Here is a 16,359-nt window from a genome sequence, read left to right on the forward strand (position 1 = left end):
TCACAGCAGTCTTTTTATGAAAGCCAGTGCTCTCAATCAAATAGTGGCAGAGCGTTATAATAATGTTCTTTATTGAAATAAATATCTTAAAAGAGCTGCAATTGAGTTCACACAAACCTCCTTACATTTTGGTGAGTGAATTCTTGCTGGTGCTTCTGACGTTTTCAGTTGGGTGCACCAGTACAAGCCCTTTAATAATAAGAGGAAAGTCTCTGTGTGTCTTTGGAGACAGAGCAGTGAGGAAAGGAAGAGGGAGCGGTGAGAGAAAGAAAAAAGCTTTGTGCAACACAACCCCTTTGTGCTGTGCGCCTCATTTGCACTCACATTCTGTTTGACTACCACATCTGGAGTTGGACAGAATGGACACAGCCCTGGTGCAATTCTCCCTGCGTTATAGACCATAGACTGCCCTTAGTACACACATGGGCAACATACGGCCCGGGGGCCGGACCCGGCCCTTCGACCATCTCAATACGGCCCTCGAGGTCCTCAAGATAAACAAATTTACCCCTCAAAAAATCTACATCTTAAAAAGGCAGCATCATGTTTTTAGGGAAATCAATTTAACGCAACTCCAATTAATTATTAGTAATTAATATGTAAAACTATGTACCATTTCAGTATATTCCATCCGCATGTACTCAAATGTTAAACGTTTATAATGTAAGAGTGAAACAGTCTGCCATCCATATTTATAAAATAATTCATAAGCCTTAAAGACACCACGCAAAATAGGCAATATGTTTGTCTGTCGTGTCTATCAAATTCACACAGTTTTAACTTAATTCAACACTATGTGTTTCAAGTTTCAATTGTCCAAAGAGTGGCCCTTCACTCACTTTATCAAAGTCAGTATGGCCCCCTAGAAAGAGATGTTGCCCACCCCTGCCTTAGTAAGTAATATGTGGCCCTTATAGCTCAGGAGCCTATCTGTATCTGTAGCATGAGGCAGCTTGATTTAGTGCACCCCGGCCATGACATGACGCTAGTATGTCGCAGAGACTTACACCCAACAGTTGATGCTGAGTGCCAAGCAGGGAGGCATTGGGTACTATTTTTATAGTCTCAGACTGAGAGTTTGGTTTGACTCGCCTGGAAATTGATCCTATTAATGCTATCTGGCTCTGGATCACCATTATTGCCACCACTGGAAACATTGTGGTGGTAGGTGTCGTCTACACCTTCACCTTTTGATAAGTGTGTGTGTGTGTGTGTGTGTGTGTGTGTGTGTGTGTGTGTGTGTGTGTGTGTGTGTGTGTGTGTGTGTGTGTGTGTGTGTGTGTGTGTGTGTGTGTGTGTGTGTGTGTGTGTGTGTGTGTGTGTGTGTGTGTCTTTTCTTCTCTCTCTCTCTCCACACAATCTCCCACTGTCTGTTTCTTACTCAACTTTCTTTTTTCTTTTTTTTTCAACTTTACTTTTCTCAAGTGCTGAAATTAATTTGTTTTCTACTTTCATCCATCCTTTTCTCTCTCTCTCTCTCTCTCTCTCTCTCTCTTCTCTCCTCCACTCCTCCCAGATACCGGTCATGACGGGAGCCTTCATGGACTCCTCCCCTAACGATGACTACAGTGGAGAACACTCGCTCTTCAACTCGTCAGCCAGCGTCCATGCCGTGGCCTCCGCTGCGTCGGTACAGGGCCAGCAGGACGAACAGCAATCCATGTCCAACGATGCTATTTGGCTCTGGATCGCTATCATTGCCACCATTGGAAACATTGTGGTGGTGGGCGTTGTCTACGCCTTCACCTTTTGATAAGCACTTGCGCTCTTAAAGTTGTGAGAAACATGTACAGTACACTTATAGTACTACTGTCCATATCCTTTTTTCTGGATTTCTGGATACCGGCCATCCCACTGCACTGAGTGAGGCCCCCCTTTACAGAAAGACAAACATACATCACTCTGTTGCTTTGTCTTTCTGTCTCTGTTATTTTACTTTTGGTTAACGTGGAGCCCTGATGATGGATATAGTTGATAGCTACTATATCTGGGTATTTGTTATGGCCCTCAGCATCCCACATTGGTAAAATGATGTAATAATTAACATCATTTTGTTTATCACGTTGCCTTATTTGTTTACAAAAACAACAGGAAAATTGCATTTTATCATATAATAACACTTTAATTGAGAAGGTCAATTTACAGTGTAATTCACATTCACCCATTCACACACACCACCATAGCAGCAGAACAGTTTCACGTTACATGCTATGGCACAAGCAACTTTGCAAGGCACCAAGCTGCTCGTGGGGAACATTCAGGGGTTTAGTGCCTTGCTCAAAGACACTTCACACAGCGACAAAGAGGAACATTCTGTCTCCCAGTCAGGGGTGTCACAAGGGGGGGGGGGGGGGGGGGGGGGAAGTGGGCCCAAGGTGGAGGCCACTGGAGGGGCCTTAATTATACTTTATCTATTGAAAAATATCAGCTCTACAAGCTCGAGCTTGTAGATCTGACATTTTTGAAAAGTCGTGAAAATGTGTGCAAATCTTTGAATATATGTATTTTTTAAGCGAACATTTGTAACTCAAATTTTGCTTCTGGGGGGTCCCTGGAACTAGATATTTTGAGATGGGGGTCTGTGGCCAAATACATATAATTTTGGAGGTCCTTTATATGAAAAAGTTGGAGCATGTGACTGACATAGAAACATCAAATCCTTAGAAGGATTTGAAATATTCAAAGACTTGCACAAATTTTCATGATTGTTCAAAAATGTCAGATCTACAAGCTCGCAGCGCGGCACTCTCGCTTTCAATAGTTAAAGCACAAAATAATGTGTTTGTGCTTTATGAAGAACATTCATGGGAGGCCCGCAGTGAATACTTGTACGCAGGGCTCAGAATTTGGTGCGACACCCCTGGCTCTACCTCCTGAGCCACTGCTCAGGAGATTACTGTCAACAAGGTACTGCCCCAACTAACTAAATGGTTGTCCCGCAGGGGAAGGAGACGACTGAAAACATGGCTGACGCTTTTTTGGGGCCTGGATAAACTCCCTAAGGAACATACAGCTTTAGCTTGCGCTGATTGGTCAGCTGACATGTTATCCCTATGGAATATATGAGAGCCGACGAATAAGCACAAGCATAACATTGTTTTGGATAGTGCTGTTATGTGGTTGAACAGAACTAAGATCAACTCTTAAAGGAGTAGTTCACCCCAAAATGACTTTTTTTCTATTGATTAGTCATGCCATGGAGAGTAAAGTTCAATAATATTTTTTGTTTTTTGTCGCATTCCTAAGACAAAAATGTGATAACAATAAATTTACCCCCATTCATTTCGGATGGGGACCCGTTTCGAAACGGGTCACCATCCGGAATCAATGGGGGTAAATTTACTCAAATCAAATTTTTGTCTTAGGAATGCGACAAAAAACAAAAAATATTATTGAACTCTAGTCTCCATGGCATGACTAATCAATAGAAAAAAAGTCATTTTGGGGGTGAACTACTCCTTTAAGTCAGCTTTGTTGCCCTTGCTCATTTAAGAAGAAGTCATAAGAAGTCATTTGTATGGTTCTGTTTTGGTCAGTGTACATTTTATGTAAATAGCCAAATATTATGTGGACACCGGCTTTAATGAAATCCCTTCACACACACACAAACACACACACACACACACACACACACACACACGCACGCACGCACGCACGCACACAAAACCCACACAAACTGCTCTGAACATACTGTAATTACCGTATAGTATACATCTATTTCACCTGTATGAAAATGCTGTGATTACACTGACGTGGTCTGTCCTTTATAGATGAAGAGGAAACGGGGTTCTGCAACCAGGATTCAGAAGCACAGATTATATAAAATATGAGATGTACTGTTAGCTCAGTGTTTCTCACACTATTTCTTGTCAACCGCCAACTAATATGTATTTTGCCACCTGAAAAGATTATATGTCAAGGGGGGGGGGGGGGGGGGGGGGGGGTTCTGCATAATATTTAAAACATACATAAAACATTACTGTTTTTAGAAGTTCAATAAGCAAACATGTTTGAGTTATCTACCGATATCACTAATAATCCATAGAATCTTTTTTTTTTTTTTTTTTCTGGAATCTTAGGAACCTAAGGCTGAACTTCCCAATGGTCAGTCTAGATCTGCGCCTACATAAATGTGTAAATCCCATTCTTTGTGCAGTATTCAGCCAGTCTGGCATTGAGCTTCTCAAGACCTGGACCAGAGGTCAGTCAAAGCACTTTCTCCCTGTCTTCTAATAGAGACTTGGGTAAGAACATCGTCTAATTTCTTTTCAACTGCAGATACTGCAGAAACCAGTCATCTGGGGTTTTAAAAGTCTGTCCAGCATTTGAGTTGCAGCAGCACAGTACTACTGTACATTAGCCCTGAAGCTCTTCCTACGACATAAGCCCTCCAGCTGCATATCCGGTCATCTTGATCCTCCGTACGACTGGCTAGCTCGCCAGATGTATGGAGCCATGTAGTTGTTTAAGTTAGATACTATCTTCTTCAAATATTCAGCATTTCACTTGTAGGTAAATAGGTAAAATGAGTATTAGAACTAGTAACTAGTGACTCAAGTAGTATATCATGGATGTCAATAGTTTACGGAAGCCCATGTATCAAATGTTCTTGTGTGTATGAAGTTGCTTTTTTAAATCCACTCAGTTACTGTGGACTGTTCATTTCCATGGCCAGCAATCACACTTCTGATTGAGAATACGTCACTCGCTTTGAGACATCAGCAATGAATTGTCCCTGTGGGTGTCATTTGTATCTTTAATTTTGTGCATGCAGTAACACACATCAGTATTATTATTATTATTATTACTTACTTACTGATCTTTTTTTAAGATTTGTTTTTTTTTACTTTTGCCTTTATTGATAAATTATAATAGACTGACAGGGAAATGGAGAGAGAGAGAGATAAGGGGAGTGACATGCAGCAAAGGTCGTCGGGATCGGGAGTCGAACCTGCGGCACGCTGTCAGGTTGCATCAGCCTAGGTGCCCAGACCACTACCAGTATTTCTCCTCATTCTGAGAATGGGGTGCAATTATAAGACAAAGTAATAGAATCAATATCTTTGTCTTAAATTTAATACAAAAATGTATGAATAGATATAAAAACAACATATAATGATCTATCAATGGCAGTTTTATTTTGTATAATTATTCTGGTCTTTCTTTACAGAAAGAGAAAGAAAGAGCTTGGAAGAAATTATATTTCACAGGGAATATTTTAGGGTTTTAATATGTTTTATTATGGCTCTAGGAGAATGGTAGCAGATTACTTAAGGGTTATAGGGTTGAATGCTGTAAGATGTATATTTTGGTATGTGGATTGGCCATACATGTGAAAGATATAGATGCATACTGTATGTACATGATGTTAGTTCACATTACACAGCAAAATTATTTAAATTGAACTTATGAGAGTGTAATTTTGATGTGTATGCTTCTGTGTTTTCTCCCTCCATACTCTATAACCATATAAGAACGTATTAGGACATAATCGTGATAATCCAGTCCCTGAACATACTGTACTTCACCCAGAGAAGGTATTTTCAAGCCTGTCTGTACATTAATTTTTTTAATGTGCGAGTGTTTAGAAATGCTGGAAATCACATACACAATGTTATTTTTTGTACGATTATGTTGCCATTAAACTTTCTGTATTACTGAATTACTATTGTTTCCTTTTCTGTTGCTGCATGAAAGGAGCAGTAATTTACTCCAAATTGTGTTAGAAAAGCACGAACAAAACAAAAATCTAAGACATAAGAAACTTGAGGGAAACCTTTGCCTGGAGTTGAAATTGTACTCAGTGTTTAGTCATGTGAGAATTCTTTTTTTTTTCTTCTTTTTTTGGCTGAGTGTTTTTTTTTTCTTCTCTGAACCAAGCTCCTGGCTATACTCCTGCTGTAGCTAGCCCAACTGGCAGACATCGACAGTGGATGCTGAAGTATCAGGCGAGATGGATGCTGTGCTTGGATGGCAACATCAGTCATTTTGACAGAGGCACATGTTGTTTATGCACCGCCTGGACTGGATTTCATCTTCTGAGTCTCCAACTATCTCTCTCACTTTGTGTCTCCTCCCTATCATTTTCCCATTCTTAAGGTATGGTGAGATCAATGGTTTACAACGGTGACATCACATGAGGCTCAACTGATGCTGAGGTGGTTCTGGCTCTCTCTGGTGGTGGTGTCACTGAACCAACCAGCCCATGTAAATCTGTGCAAGGGTGGCCTTTGCCTTATTTTGAAGAAGAGAGTTCCCCATTGGGAGGATGAGATGCTGCTGCTCCCACAGTGGAAATTATTACCCCTTGCCCAAGGTTCATTACATGACTATTTTAACAGGCTTACTTTTTGTTGTTGCGACCGTCAGGTCGCAGTTACTATCAAATCCTCCACCAGCTGTCCGTCTGTCTGTCAGTCTGTCCGTCACGTCACACTTTTCCCCTTCTCATATCTCCGCCGCCGTTGCCCCGATCCATGCCAAACTTTGCACACACACTCCTGCTGCCAAACCACAACCTCCACCTTTTTTCTCACATCATTTCTCACATGGCCCTCTTCTAGCGCCACTATGAGGCCGATTCTTGCAAGACACATTTTTGGACACTGCTCCTACAGATTTTGCATTAAAATTCACCATATTCCCTCCTAATTGGCTACCATTGCCTTCTAAAGTTTGTCTATGCGACCTGACGGTCGCTTATCTCCCGATTTAGGGAGTCTTACTGGTGTTTATGATTATGATAACAGGGGGCTTAATTGGCTCCCTTTTCAATATACTATATATCATATGTAGTCATTTAATACAATTAAAGATTATTTATGTCTGACAGTTTGAAGTCGGTCTCCACAGCAGAGAATTGAGTTGAGATAATCAAGAGTTCACCTTAACAACACCACGCATCAGCCTTCACCAATCCTGTCCTGGTCTGAAGTACTGTGCCTTTATACTATAGCATCCTGCTTTAAAAAATATCTGAATCAGCTTGCCTCACTTTTGCCACAGGCTTCTCAGATCCCACATCCGTGGAGATGCAGATGGAAGTGAAGTCGGCCGTGGATGATCTTTGAACAACCTTTACATCACTGCTGCTGCTGCTGCTCCCTGCTCTGCTCTAGATCTGCATCTACTTTATTCACAAAAAAACGCCCCAGAGATCTAGCTACAGCACAGCCACCTACTGTACTCCCACAGACAAAACCTCAAAAGCTCAGAGGCGCCAAGAAGGAGCTCAATGAAGTGGATAACCATTGACCTCGCCTTGGCTAATCTATGCAAATGGATGGTAATTATTGGGCTTTCAGGTTTTGGTTTGAGGGAAATCCACAGTGGCTATGGCTCCATTTATAGGGTGTATGCGTGTTGAGACTGTCCTCGCCCGTTAATAATTGATAGTGCGGTTAATTTAAACGCGGGATAAAAATTAATCAGTCTGAAGCTATTGTGGCGAGGACAGAGATGAATGAGGAAGAGCGGGGGGAGTAGAGAAGAGCAAAGGAGATTGGAGAAAAGCATGAGGAGCAGGGGCGTCACAAGGGGTAGGAAAGTGGGACTGAGTTACTGGGGCCCAAGGTGGAGGGGCCCTAATAACTTTATCTATTGAAAAATAGCAGATATACAAGCTCACAGCGCGGCACCGAGTGCCGCGCTGCGAGCTTGTAGATCTGCTATTTTTGAAAAGTTGTGAAAATGTGTGAAAATCTTTGAATATATGTATTTTTTAAGCGAACATTTCTAACTCAAATTTTGCTTCTGGGGGTCCCTGGAACTAAATATTTTGAGATCGGGGTCCGTGGCCAAATACATATCATCTTGGGGGGTCCTTGACATAGGTTTCTTGCACACATTTTCACGATTTCTCAAAAATAGCAGATATACAAGCTCGCAGCGCGGCACTCGGTGCCGCGCTGTGAGCTTGTGTATCTGCTATTTTTCAATAGTTAACATTCTTGGGGGGCCCGCGGTGAATCCTTGTACCCAGGGCCCAGAATTTGGTGTGACGCCCCTGATGAGGAGTGGAAAAATGAAAGGAGAAGAGAGGTCTTGCTGCACCAGGAATTGGTTCTGAGCCTCCGGGGTGAAACACTCCAGCCCTGTCCAGTTGTGAGTGACAGCTCCGTGATGAGGTGCTGGTTATGGTAATGTATGCCAAGCACCTCGGACAGCGACGGACACACAGGGGTGTCGCACCAAATTCTGGGCCCTGGGTACAAGGATTCACTCACATTTTGTGCTTTAACTATTGAAAAATAGCAGATATACAAGCTCACAGTGCGGCACCAAGTGCCGCGCTGCGAGCTTGTAGATCTGCTATTTTTGAAAATGTTTGAAACTGTTCAAGCTTTTTAATATTTCAAATCCTTATAAGTTTTTTTGAAAAACCTATGTTTCTATGTCAGTGGTGCTCAACCTTTTTCATGTGAAGGACCCCCTAAAATGATATGTATTTGGCCACAGACCCCCATCTCAAAATATTTAGTTCCAGGGACCCCCCAGAAGCAAAATTTGAGTTACAAATGTTCGCTTAAAAAATTATATTCAAAGATTTTCACACATTTTCACGACTTTTCAAAAATAGCAGACCTGCAAACTCCCAGCCGTGCTGTGAGCTTGTAGATCTGCTATTTTTCCAATATAATTAAGGCCCCTCCACCTTGGGCCCTAGTAACTCAGTCCCACTTCCCCCCCTCCTGTGACGCCCCTGCTTGTTGGACTGTCAGTTCAGAGGCACACACTCAGCAGGGCATCTATACTTATTCCCGTATTTGCTGTACAAGTGGCATAACATAGTCCATACATTATCGTCCATATGACGCGTCTGTCCACCACGACAACTTATCTGCGCAGAGGGTGCCACGGCGTCGTGTGTGTCAAGACTGAATGCAATGCTGAATGAATGCAAGCTGAATGCAATGTGAGGATTTTCGATTACTATAGAGAGTGTGCAAGTGTTAATGGTGGTGGTTTGCGGTGGTGGCACAGGCACACTGAGAGTACAATATGTGGGAGTGTGTGGGGGAGAGAGAGAGAGTGACAGGGGACTGCTCCCAGATGATCATTAGGAGCCTTTATTCACAACTGTCATCTCCAGATCCCAGCTTCTGTCCGCCCCCACCCTTGTCACTGATAACACACACTCTCTCTGGCACAAACTCGTTCTCCAACAAACACCAGGGCAGCATATATATGTTATACTGTATGGTATGGTGTATACTGTTTGTATTTGTGTATTAACATACAGCACTGTTGTCCAATATGTTTTTTTTTTTTATCATTTAACCATTTTAAATCAATAATAATAGACATCCATTTAATCAATACCTCTCCTGTATTTGTCTTTACATTTATGAATAACATCAAATAAACATGCACAAACATTTTGTGGAAACAATGGTACAAAAGGCAGAACACCAAGCCAGGGCACATGAAAGCTACATTGAATTACCAAGCAAAACGTTCAACTATATATCTGTAGTGTGAATGAGGCATGATTCTCATGCAAGGACTATCCACAACCATATCAGACTAATCAATATTTTGTAATTATGACGTTGTGGCTGGTGCTGTTTTCACCTTGTGAGTGTGGTTAGATATTGTCAATGCGTGTCACAGTTGTTCAAGATGCAGTCACAAAACTTTGTATTTCAGATCACAAGGGGGTCAACAGACACCGTTATCATTTATCATTGTCATAACAAGCAGTAATTATAAATTGACCATGTGAGGATGGTTAGGTTCATCTGTTTCCCCAAACTCCCCAAACACGTTGCGTTTCTTTTGCGTTGTCTACCATACACATGGCATCACAGATGGTGTGATCCCTCTGCTGGAAATGAACTGACATAAGCTAAGAACTGCTTCACAAATCAGAATTCCAAAGTAATTATCACATACAGTATGTGGTAGTGTAATTACAACCCCCCCTTCATAGATGATAACGTTTCATAGATCATAATGTAATTATTTTGTAATAAGCATTATAATGGTCAATAGGATGGATCACTCGTGCTCCGGGTCCGGGGGTCCTTGAGGGGATTCCAGGGGGGCCCCCAGTTAAATGATTGATAGTTAGGAGCCAAATTGCATGACCCATGCATTTGGATCCATTTATTTTGTTAAATTAACACTAAGGATTTTACTGCATATTTGGGTCCCAGAGATAGCAAACTGGCGGTCCTTGAAATTAAAAAGGTTGCGAATCATTGGCATAGATTCAAAGGATTATGATTCTATATAGAGATAGAATGGGTGTTGTTAGTTGTGTTAAGGACAGATATTGTGTTAAAACATATCTGAAAAGGCTACAGGGATAACACAAATCTAAATGCATCTCTGGAATAATAATAGCTATCGAAAGTTCTGATTTACATTTTGTCAATACGTTTGGCCTTGGCTCAATTCAGAGGTCCAAAGAAGCAATTAAACTAATATTATTGAGGAATGTAACATGGCAGCCTACATTTCTTTTCCTAGCAGAGCACTGCATGCAACTCCTGTGTTTTTTTACTAAAAAAACTTTACTCAAGTACTCTGCCCTACAAAGCCAAAGTGCAGCAACTACGTTTTTGGACACTCCTACTTATTTGTTATATCCCAAAGGTCAAATTAGCCTTGGTGATTTTGGGGAATAAACAATTACCTCAAGGACAATCAGTATAATATCACTTCTATGCTGATATCTCATTTGGCTGACCAGTTGAAACACTTTTAAACCTCATTTATGTTTGTAGTTACTGCATTTTGGCTTTGTAGGACAATACTTTTACTTCTATTTCACTACATCTCAGTCTTCTACTTAACAACACTTATTTGAAAACTTCAGTTATTTGTTACTTTGCAGATATAAATTATTTTATTAAAAAAAACATACATGAACCAGTTTAGCCCTTTCAAATATAAGCTGTGTCAAATTAGCCGATCTACAAGCTCACAACGTGTCGCATCGCGCCACGTTCTGAGCTTGTAGCTCTGATATTTTCAAACATTTTAGTACTTTTACTTTTAGTACTTTAAGTATATTTTGATGCCAATACTTGTGTACTTTTACTGTAACATTTTGCACACAGGCCTTTTACTTGTAACAGAGTGTTTTTATATTGTGGTATTGCTACTTTTACTTACCTGTAAGTAAAATATCTGAGTAGCCTACTTCTTCCACCACTGGATGCAGGCCACAGAACTGAACTGAGGAGGTTGTTTTTCAGCACTATTATTATGATACAAGAGGTAGACAAGAGGTCCATTGAGAGTAACAGTGAACTCATTAATCACTTTCAACCTGGCGTCCCTTTACTGAGCATGTCCTTAGGTGAAGATGGTCAAAATTGTCATCTTAACACCATTGCACAATGAAGATAAAACACTTTCTCTGTTTCTGGACAAGAGTGTACGGTCTGTAACTCTGAGGGCTCTATTATGATCCAGGTCTTATGCCTTATGCCTTAACTTCTTTGCCTTTTTTTTACTATATAGACATCTTTTTTTAATATTTCAAATAGCTGATCTGCAAGCTCACAACGTGCAGATGTAGATCAGCATTTGAAGTATTTAAAAATGTTTTTCAAAATAGTAAAAAAAAGGCAAAGAAGTTAAGGCATAAGGCATAAGACCTGGATCATAATAGAGCCCCGAGAGTGTACAAATTTTGTTCAATTTGAACACACTCTGAGTTACAGACCTGTAAGGGTCCATTTGGACCCCTGGTGGGCCTTTTCAACACCAAATTGGCCAAATTGTCAGATATTACATAAGAAAGAGGCAAATTAACAGACAGAGACAAGCTGCAACATTTCTCATGGTAAACTGCGACCTTCGGTCACAATTATTTTAGTTAGTTCAAGACAAATTTTCTGGCTGCTGTGCCATAAGAACACTGTTTCTGTCACTCGCCATAGTGATTGTAACCATGATATATTCTCAAAGTAAATACTCAAACTGTGCTCAAAGCACAGGCCTTTGCCAAGCACCGAAAATGGCAGATTGCAATGCTTTGCTGCTGTGACCTTGCAGCTATTTTCGGTACCAATCTGTTCCCATGCAGGTGAATGGAGCCAGGGTAGGAGTTCACAACAGAACATTTTGCTCTGGCCCAACCTTTGACCCACAGATTGACAAGTGAGTTACAGCAGTTAGTTTCAGATTACGCATTATTGCTTAAATTGACTTTTTACATTATTTTATGCTTTAACTATTGATATACAAGCTCACAGCATGCCACCAAGTGCCGCGCTGCGAGCTTGAAGATCTGCTATATTGGAAAAATTGGGACCTTTTTTGCAAATCTTTGAATATATCTTTTTAAAAGCAAACATTTGTAACTCAAATATTTGCTTCTGGGTGGTCCCTGGAACAACATATTTTGAGATGGAGGTCCGCGGCCAAATACATGTAATTTTGAGGGTTCATGAATGAAAAAATTGAGAACCGCTGATTTAGAATAAGGATTTAGAAGACAGAATCGGGTCAAACTATTCAAAGACTTTTCACCCTTTCAAATAGCAGATCTACAAGCTCGCAGCGCGGCACTTGTAGCCCGCTCTGAGCTTGTTTATGTGCTATTTTTTAATAGCTAAATTCCAGGTGTTAATGGCCAGAGTCTGTGTTCATCCCTCAGTCAGATGACCCTATAGATCTGTCTCCACAAGAAGTTGTTAACTGTTGTCAAAGACTGGAGCATAAAGTGCAGCCTACCTGTCAGCTCCACAATGTGGCAATGCAGTGCAATGTCAGTGGGACGCAGTGTGTAATGGCATCCAGCTTTCCACAGGAATTATGGGGGATAAACACCTTGTTGAATTATGTAATTGATTAAAAGAGAAGGGGATGTGACACAGGATGTCACAAGTGACATGTTGATTTGTGTTTCATTTATAATCTATAATCTACTCTGACACCGTTGTGATGAATGTTATTGTGACAAACTGCCTGAGTGCACTGCCAAGATGAAGTGTTATTGTTGGGTCTACCAACTCAGTGACAGACAGCTTTCAGTGCAATAGGACAAAGGCTGTCAAAAAATGAGTATGGAGAGGAAGACGTCATGTCACAACAAGGGTTCTTAAATAAACTAAAACTAGTCCTTGCCTGTTCGAACATACATACCGGTATGTGCTCCGAATCATGTGCAGTTTTGGGTTATGGGGTGTGCACAGTATGAGGGATTGACTGTAGGAGTCTCATCAGAAGTAATGTTGGAGAATCAGTGATGTCAGTCTTCTCCAAATTTGGGCACAGTTTTCAGCATGTGACTGTTACCATGGCGTAGATGCATGCCCAGTACAGGCGGCATTATCAGTGATTTCAGTTGTCTCCAAATTTGAGCACTGTTTAGTATCAGTGATGTCATGCATGTATATTAGAAAGACATCGGACAGACAGACATTCGTTGTTTATTAGTAGGATAGGGAGGAAGGGGGTAGAGTAAAATGATTATTGGGCTACTACCATAGCAACAGAGAACTTTAATTGATTTGGGCCAGCACCTTTGGCTTGTAGCAATTATTTTATCAACCTTGGTGATCCTTGAGTGTTTGTTTCTGTTTTTATATACAGTATCTATCTGACTATTATAAGTCATCATGACAGAAGACTTATCTGACAGCATACTGTATGTCTTTTGGCAGTTTTGAGATGTCCATTCAGGTTTCTTGTGATTAATTTGTCACAGAACTGTTACAATAAATGTGTCTAATTGATGTCTGCATAGAGCTATGCTTTCTGTCTCCAAAGCCCACAGGATGGTGAGTAGTGCCTTGTACCGGTATATGACAGAAATTCTCTTACATTTAATCCTGTGGGCTCATTGCTCCCTGTTGCAGTAGCAGGTTCGCTGAGTGATGATTCATTATTATTAATCACTTATATGGGTTCAACTTTACTTGTCAGTCAAAAGGCAGAAGCCATATTTTCTAGTTAGTGTCCTTGTTGGTTAGTCTCTCTCTCTCTCTCTCTCTCTCTCTCATACACTCACTTTCCCCTTCTGTTTCTAATCTCTCTCTTGCTCTTTCTCCTTCTCTCCTCTAGCTGCTCTCTCCTTTCTAAGGCAGGACAGAGAAGGTATATGTCTTTGCCTGTCAACTCGGATAGAAAACATCCTTCGAAGTTGATGGAGATTTATTAGGATGCTGCCCTTTGAGCAAGATGAATGCAGCCCCATCCACCTGAGCCCATTGCCACATCTCTGCAATACTCTACACAGTTAATTTATAGATCCTCATTCCATTTTACCTCTATAAAAGGATGTGCAAGCGGATGGAGACCACATTGTTCTTAACAATAGTGACCCAGTCAGTGACTAAGACTAGTAACTACAGAGAAAAGGAGTGGTTAACCACATAGTCCTATATGCCTTTTCATACAACAATTTGACATAATTACTGTGAACTTAGACGTAGATGATAATTTTAACATTTTAAATATGTATTTTTTGCGACTGTCAGGTCGCAGTTACTATCAAAACCTCCACCGGCTGTCATATCTCATATCTCCGCCACCGTTGCCCCGATCCATGCCAAACTTTGCACACACACCCCTCATTTCTCACATGGCCCTCTTCTAGCCCCACCATGAGGCCCATTCTTGCAAGACAGATTTTTGGACACTGCTCCGACAGATTTTGCCCTAAGAGATACACAGTATCTCTACAGTCATGTCATCTTTTCTTTTTCTCGGACGACTGGGTTACTGTAATTAAATTATCACACACACATCCTGGACCTGGCCAGAACAGCCAGTGATGCGTATTAGATCAATTACAGCAGCCGTGGCTCAAGTGCCTCAATCAGGGGGCATCTTCAGTTAACAAGCGTGTTCCATTAGGCAACCAACCAACCAACCAACCCCATGCTGAGAGAGCCTTCCGTACACACTCTCCAGTCCAATTTGACATCAGCATGCAGAACATGTAGTCTGTCACCATGGAGACTGACATGTATCACTATCAGCTCAATGCCTCCTGCATGGCAGGCAGCAGGCTCACCCCGGTGAGTCTCACTTACGGGGCTGCTGGCCAAAATGAAAGTGGAATCCACCTCTGGAGCCATGATTAATGCATGATCATGAAGAGAGGGAGACAGAGAGACATACTGTACAGGCAGACTGGGAGACAGTCAGACAGAGAAGGAGGCAGAAGGACTTCAGAGAAAAGAAAGGGAATTCAAGAAGAGAAGGATAGTTGGCTAGAGGGATGGAGTGCTATAGGAATCATTATATTGACATGGTTAGCAGGGGATGCAAAGGGGACATTGATTGTTGTTTTTGTAGTCTGCAAAACATCAGTGATTTAAACCTTGTTTTCTCCATTCCCATCCACCGCTTGTGATTCATGACACAATGATATTTTTAAATGCTAAGACTACAAACCTTAACCTGATATCCTGTGTGTGTAATCTCATTTCTGACTGGGCCATCAGAATAGTTGTTTTGCCCCCATCACAGATAGTTCACTTTCTGAGAGAATCATATTCCAGTTGGCCTTAAATAAATCAAATCTCTCATGATGGTTAACCATTACCTGGAAAGAGAGAGGTGTGTGTGTGTGTGTGTGTGTGTGTGTGTGTGTGTGTGTGTGTGTGTGTGTGTGTGTGTGTGTGTGTGTGTGTGTGTGTGTGTGTGTGTGTGTGTGTGTGTGTGTGTGTGTGTGTGTGTGTGTGTGTGTGTGTGTGTGTGTGTGTGTGTGTGTGTGTGTGTGCGCGCCTTATACTATATATTTTATGTCCAGCAGAGGGCACTAAATGTCATGATAATCAGATTCTTTTAGGGCACCAATATAAAACATGCCTATAATGCTCATGAATCTTGAAACAAACATTAAGACACTTAAGGATACTATGTTAGTCATTTACACAATGAATGTGCTGCTACTCTTTGGTATTTCACTTTCAAACACTTGGGGTCATTTTAATAATGTCTACTCTGGCTTTTGTGTGTACAGTCCCCAGACAGTTTTGTATTTGCTTGTTTCAATATTTGATCAGATTCACCCTTCTACTAACCCATTCAACTTCAAACTCCATTTTCACCATGTTAGACTAATTTGAAAAGCTGATATTGTCCTTCTAATGTGTGAGGGCTGAGGGGGCCCTGTTTTTCTTAGACTAAGGCTAAGACAAATGTTCCTCTCCAGAACATGTGTGCATTAAATAAATATAATGAATGCAGAACTTATATTCCTCTGGAAGCTGCCTTATAGAAATGTGAAAGTCAAATTGGTAGTTTCTCCTTATTGTCAGTGTCAATTTATCTTTATTTTAGTGAGCAAATTCAGTAAGTTTGAAGAAGCTTTTGAGTGACATCACTATATCATTTGAAACATTATATTCCACTTAACAAGCATACCTTACTTAGCCATGCTTGAGTTAG

General features: G+C 41.1%; 1 protein-coding gene across 1 annotated transcript in view; it reads left to right on the top strand.

The window, feature by feature from the left end:
* The window catches only part of LOC308305653 (uncharacterized protein C14orf132), a gene marked incomplete at both ends in the record, with an annotated part of 55,654 nt that extends 53,901 nt beyond the window's left edge, over positions 1-1,753 (top strand). The window contains one exon of the mRNA XM_080750485.1: positions 1,517-1,753. Within this exon, the coding sequence (XP_080606611.1) occupies positions 1,517-1,753 (237 nt within the window). The remainder of the gene's footprint in view (positions 1-1,516) is intronic.
* Positions 1,754-16,359: the final 14,606 nt, after the last annotated feature.

This window comes from Nannobrachium achirus (genome assembly GCF_963921795.1).
Source record: "Nannobrachium achirus genome assembly, chromosome: 20".
NCBI lineage: Eukaryota > Metazoa > Chordata > Actinopteri > Myctophiformes > Myctophidae > Nannobrachium > Nannobrachium achirus.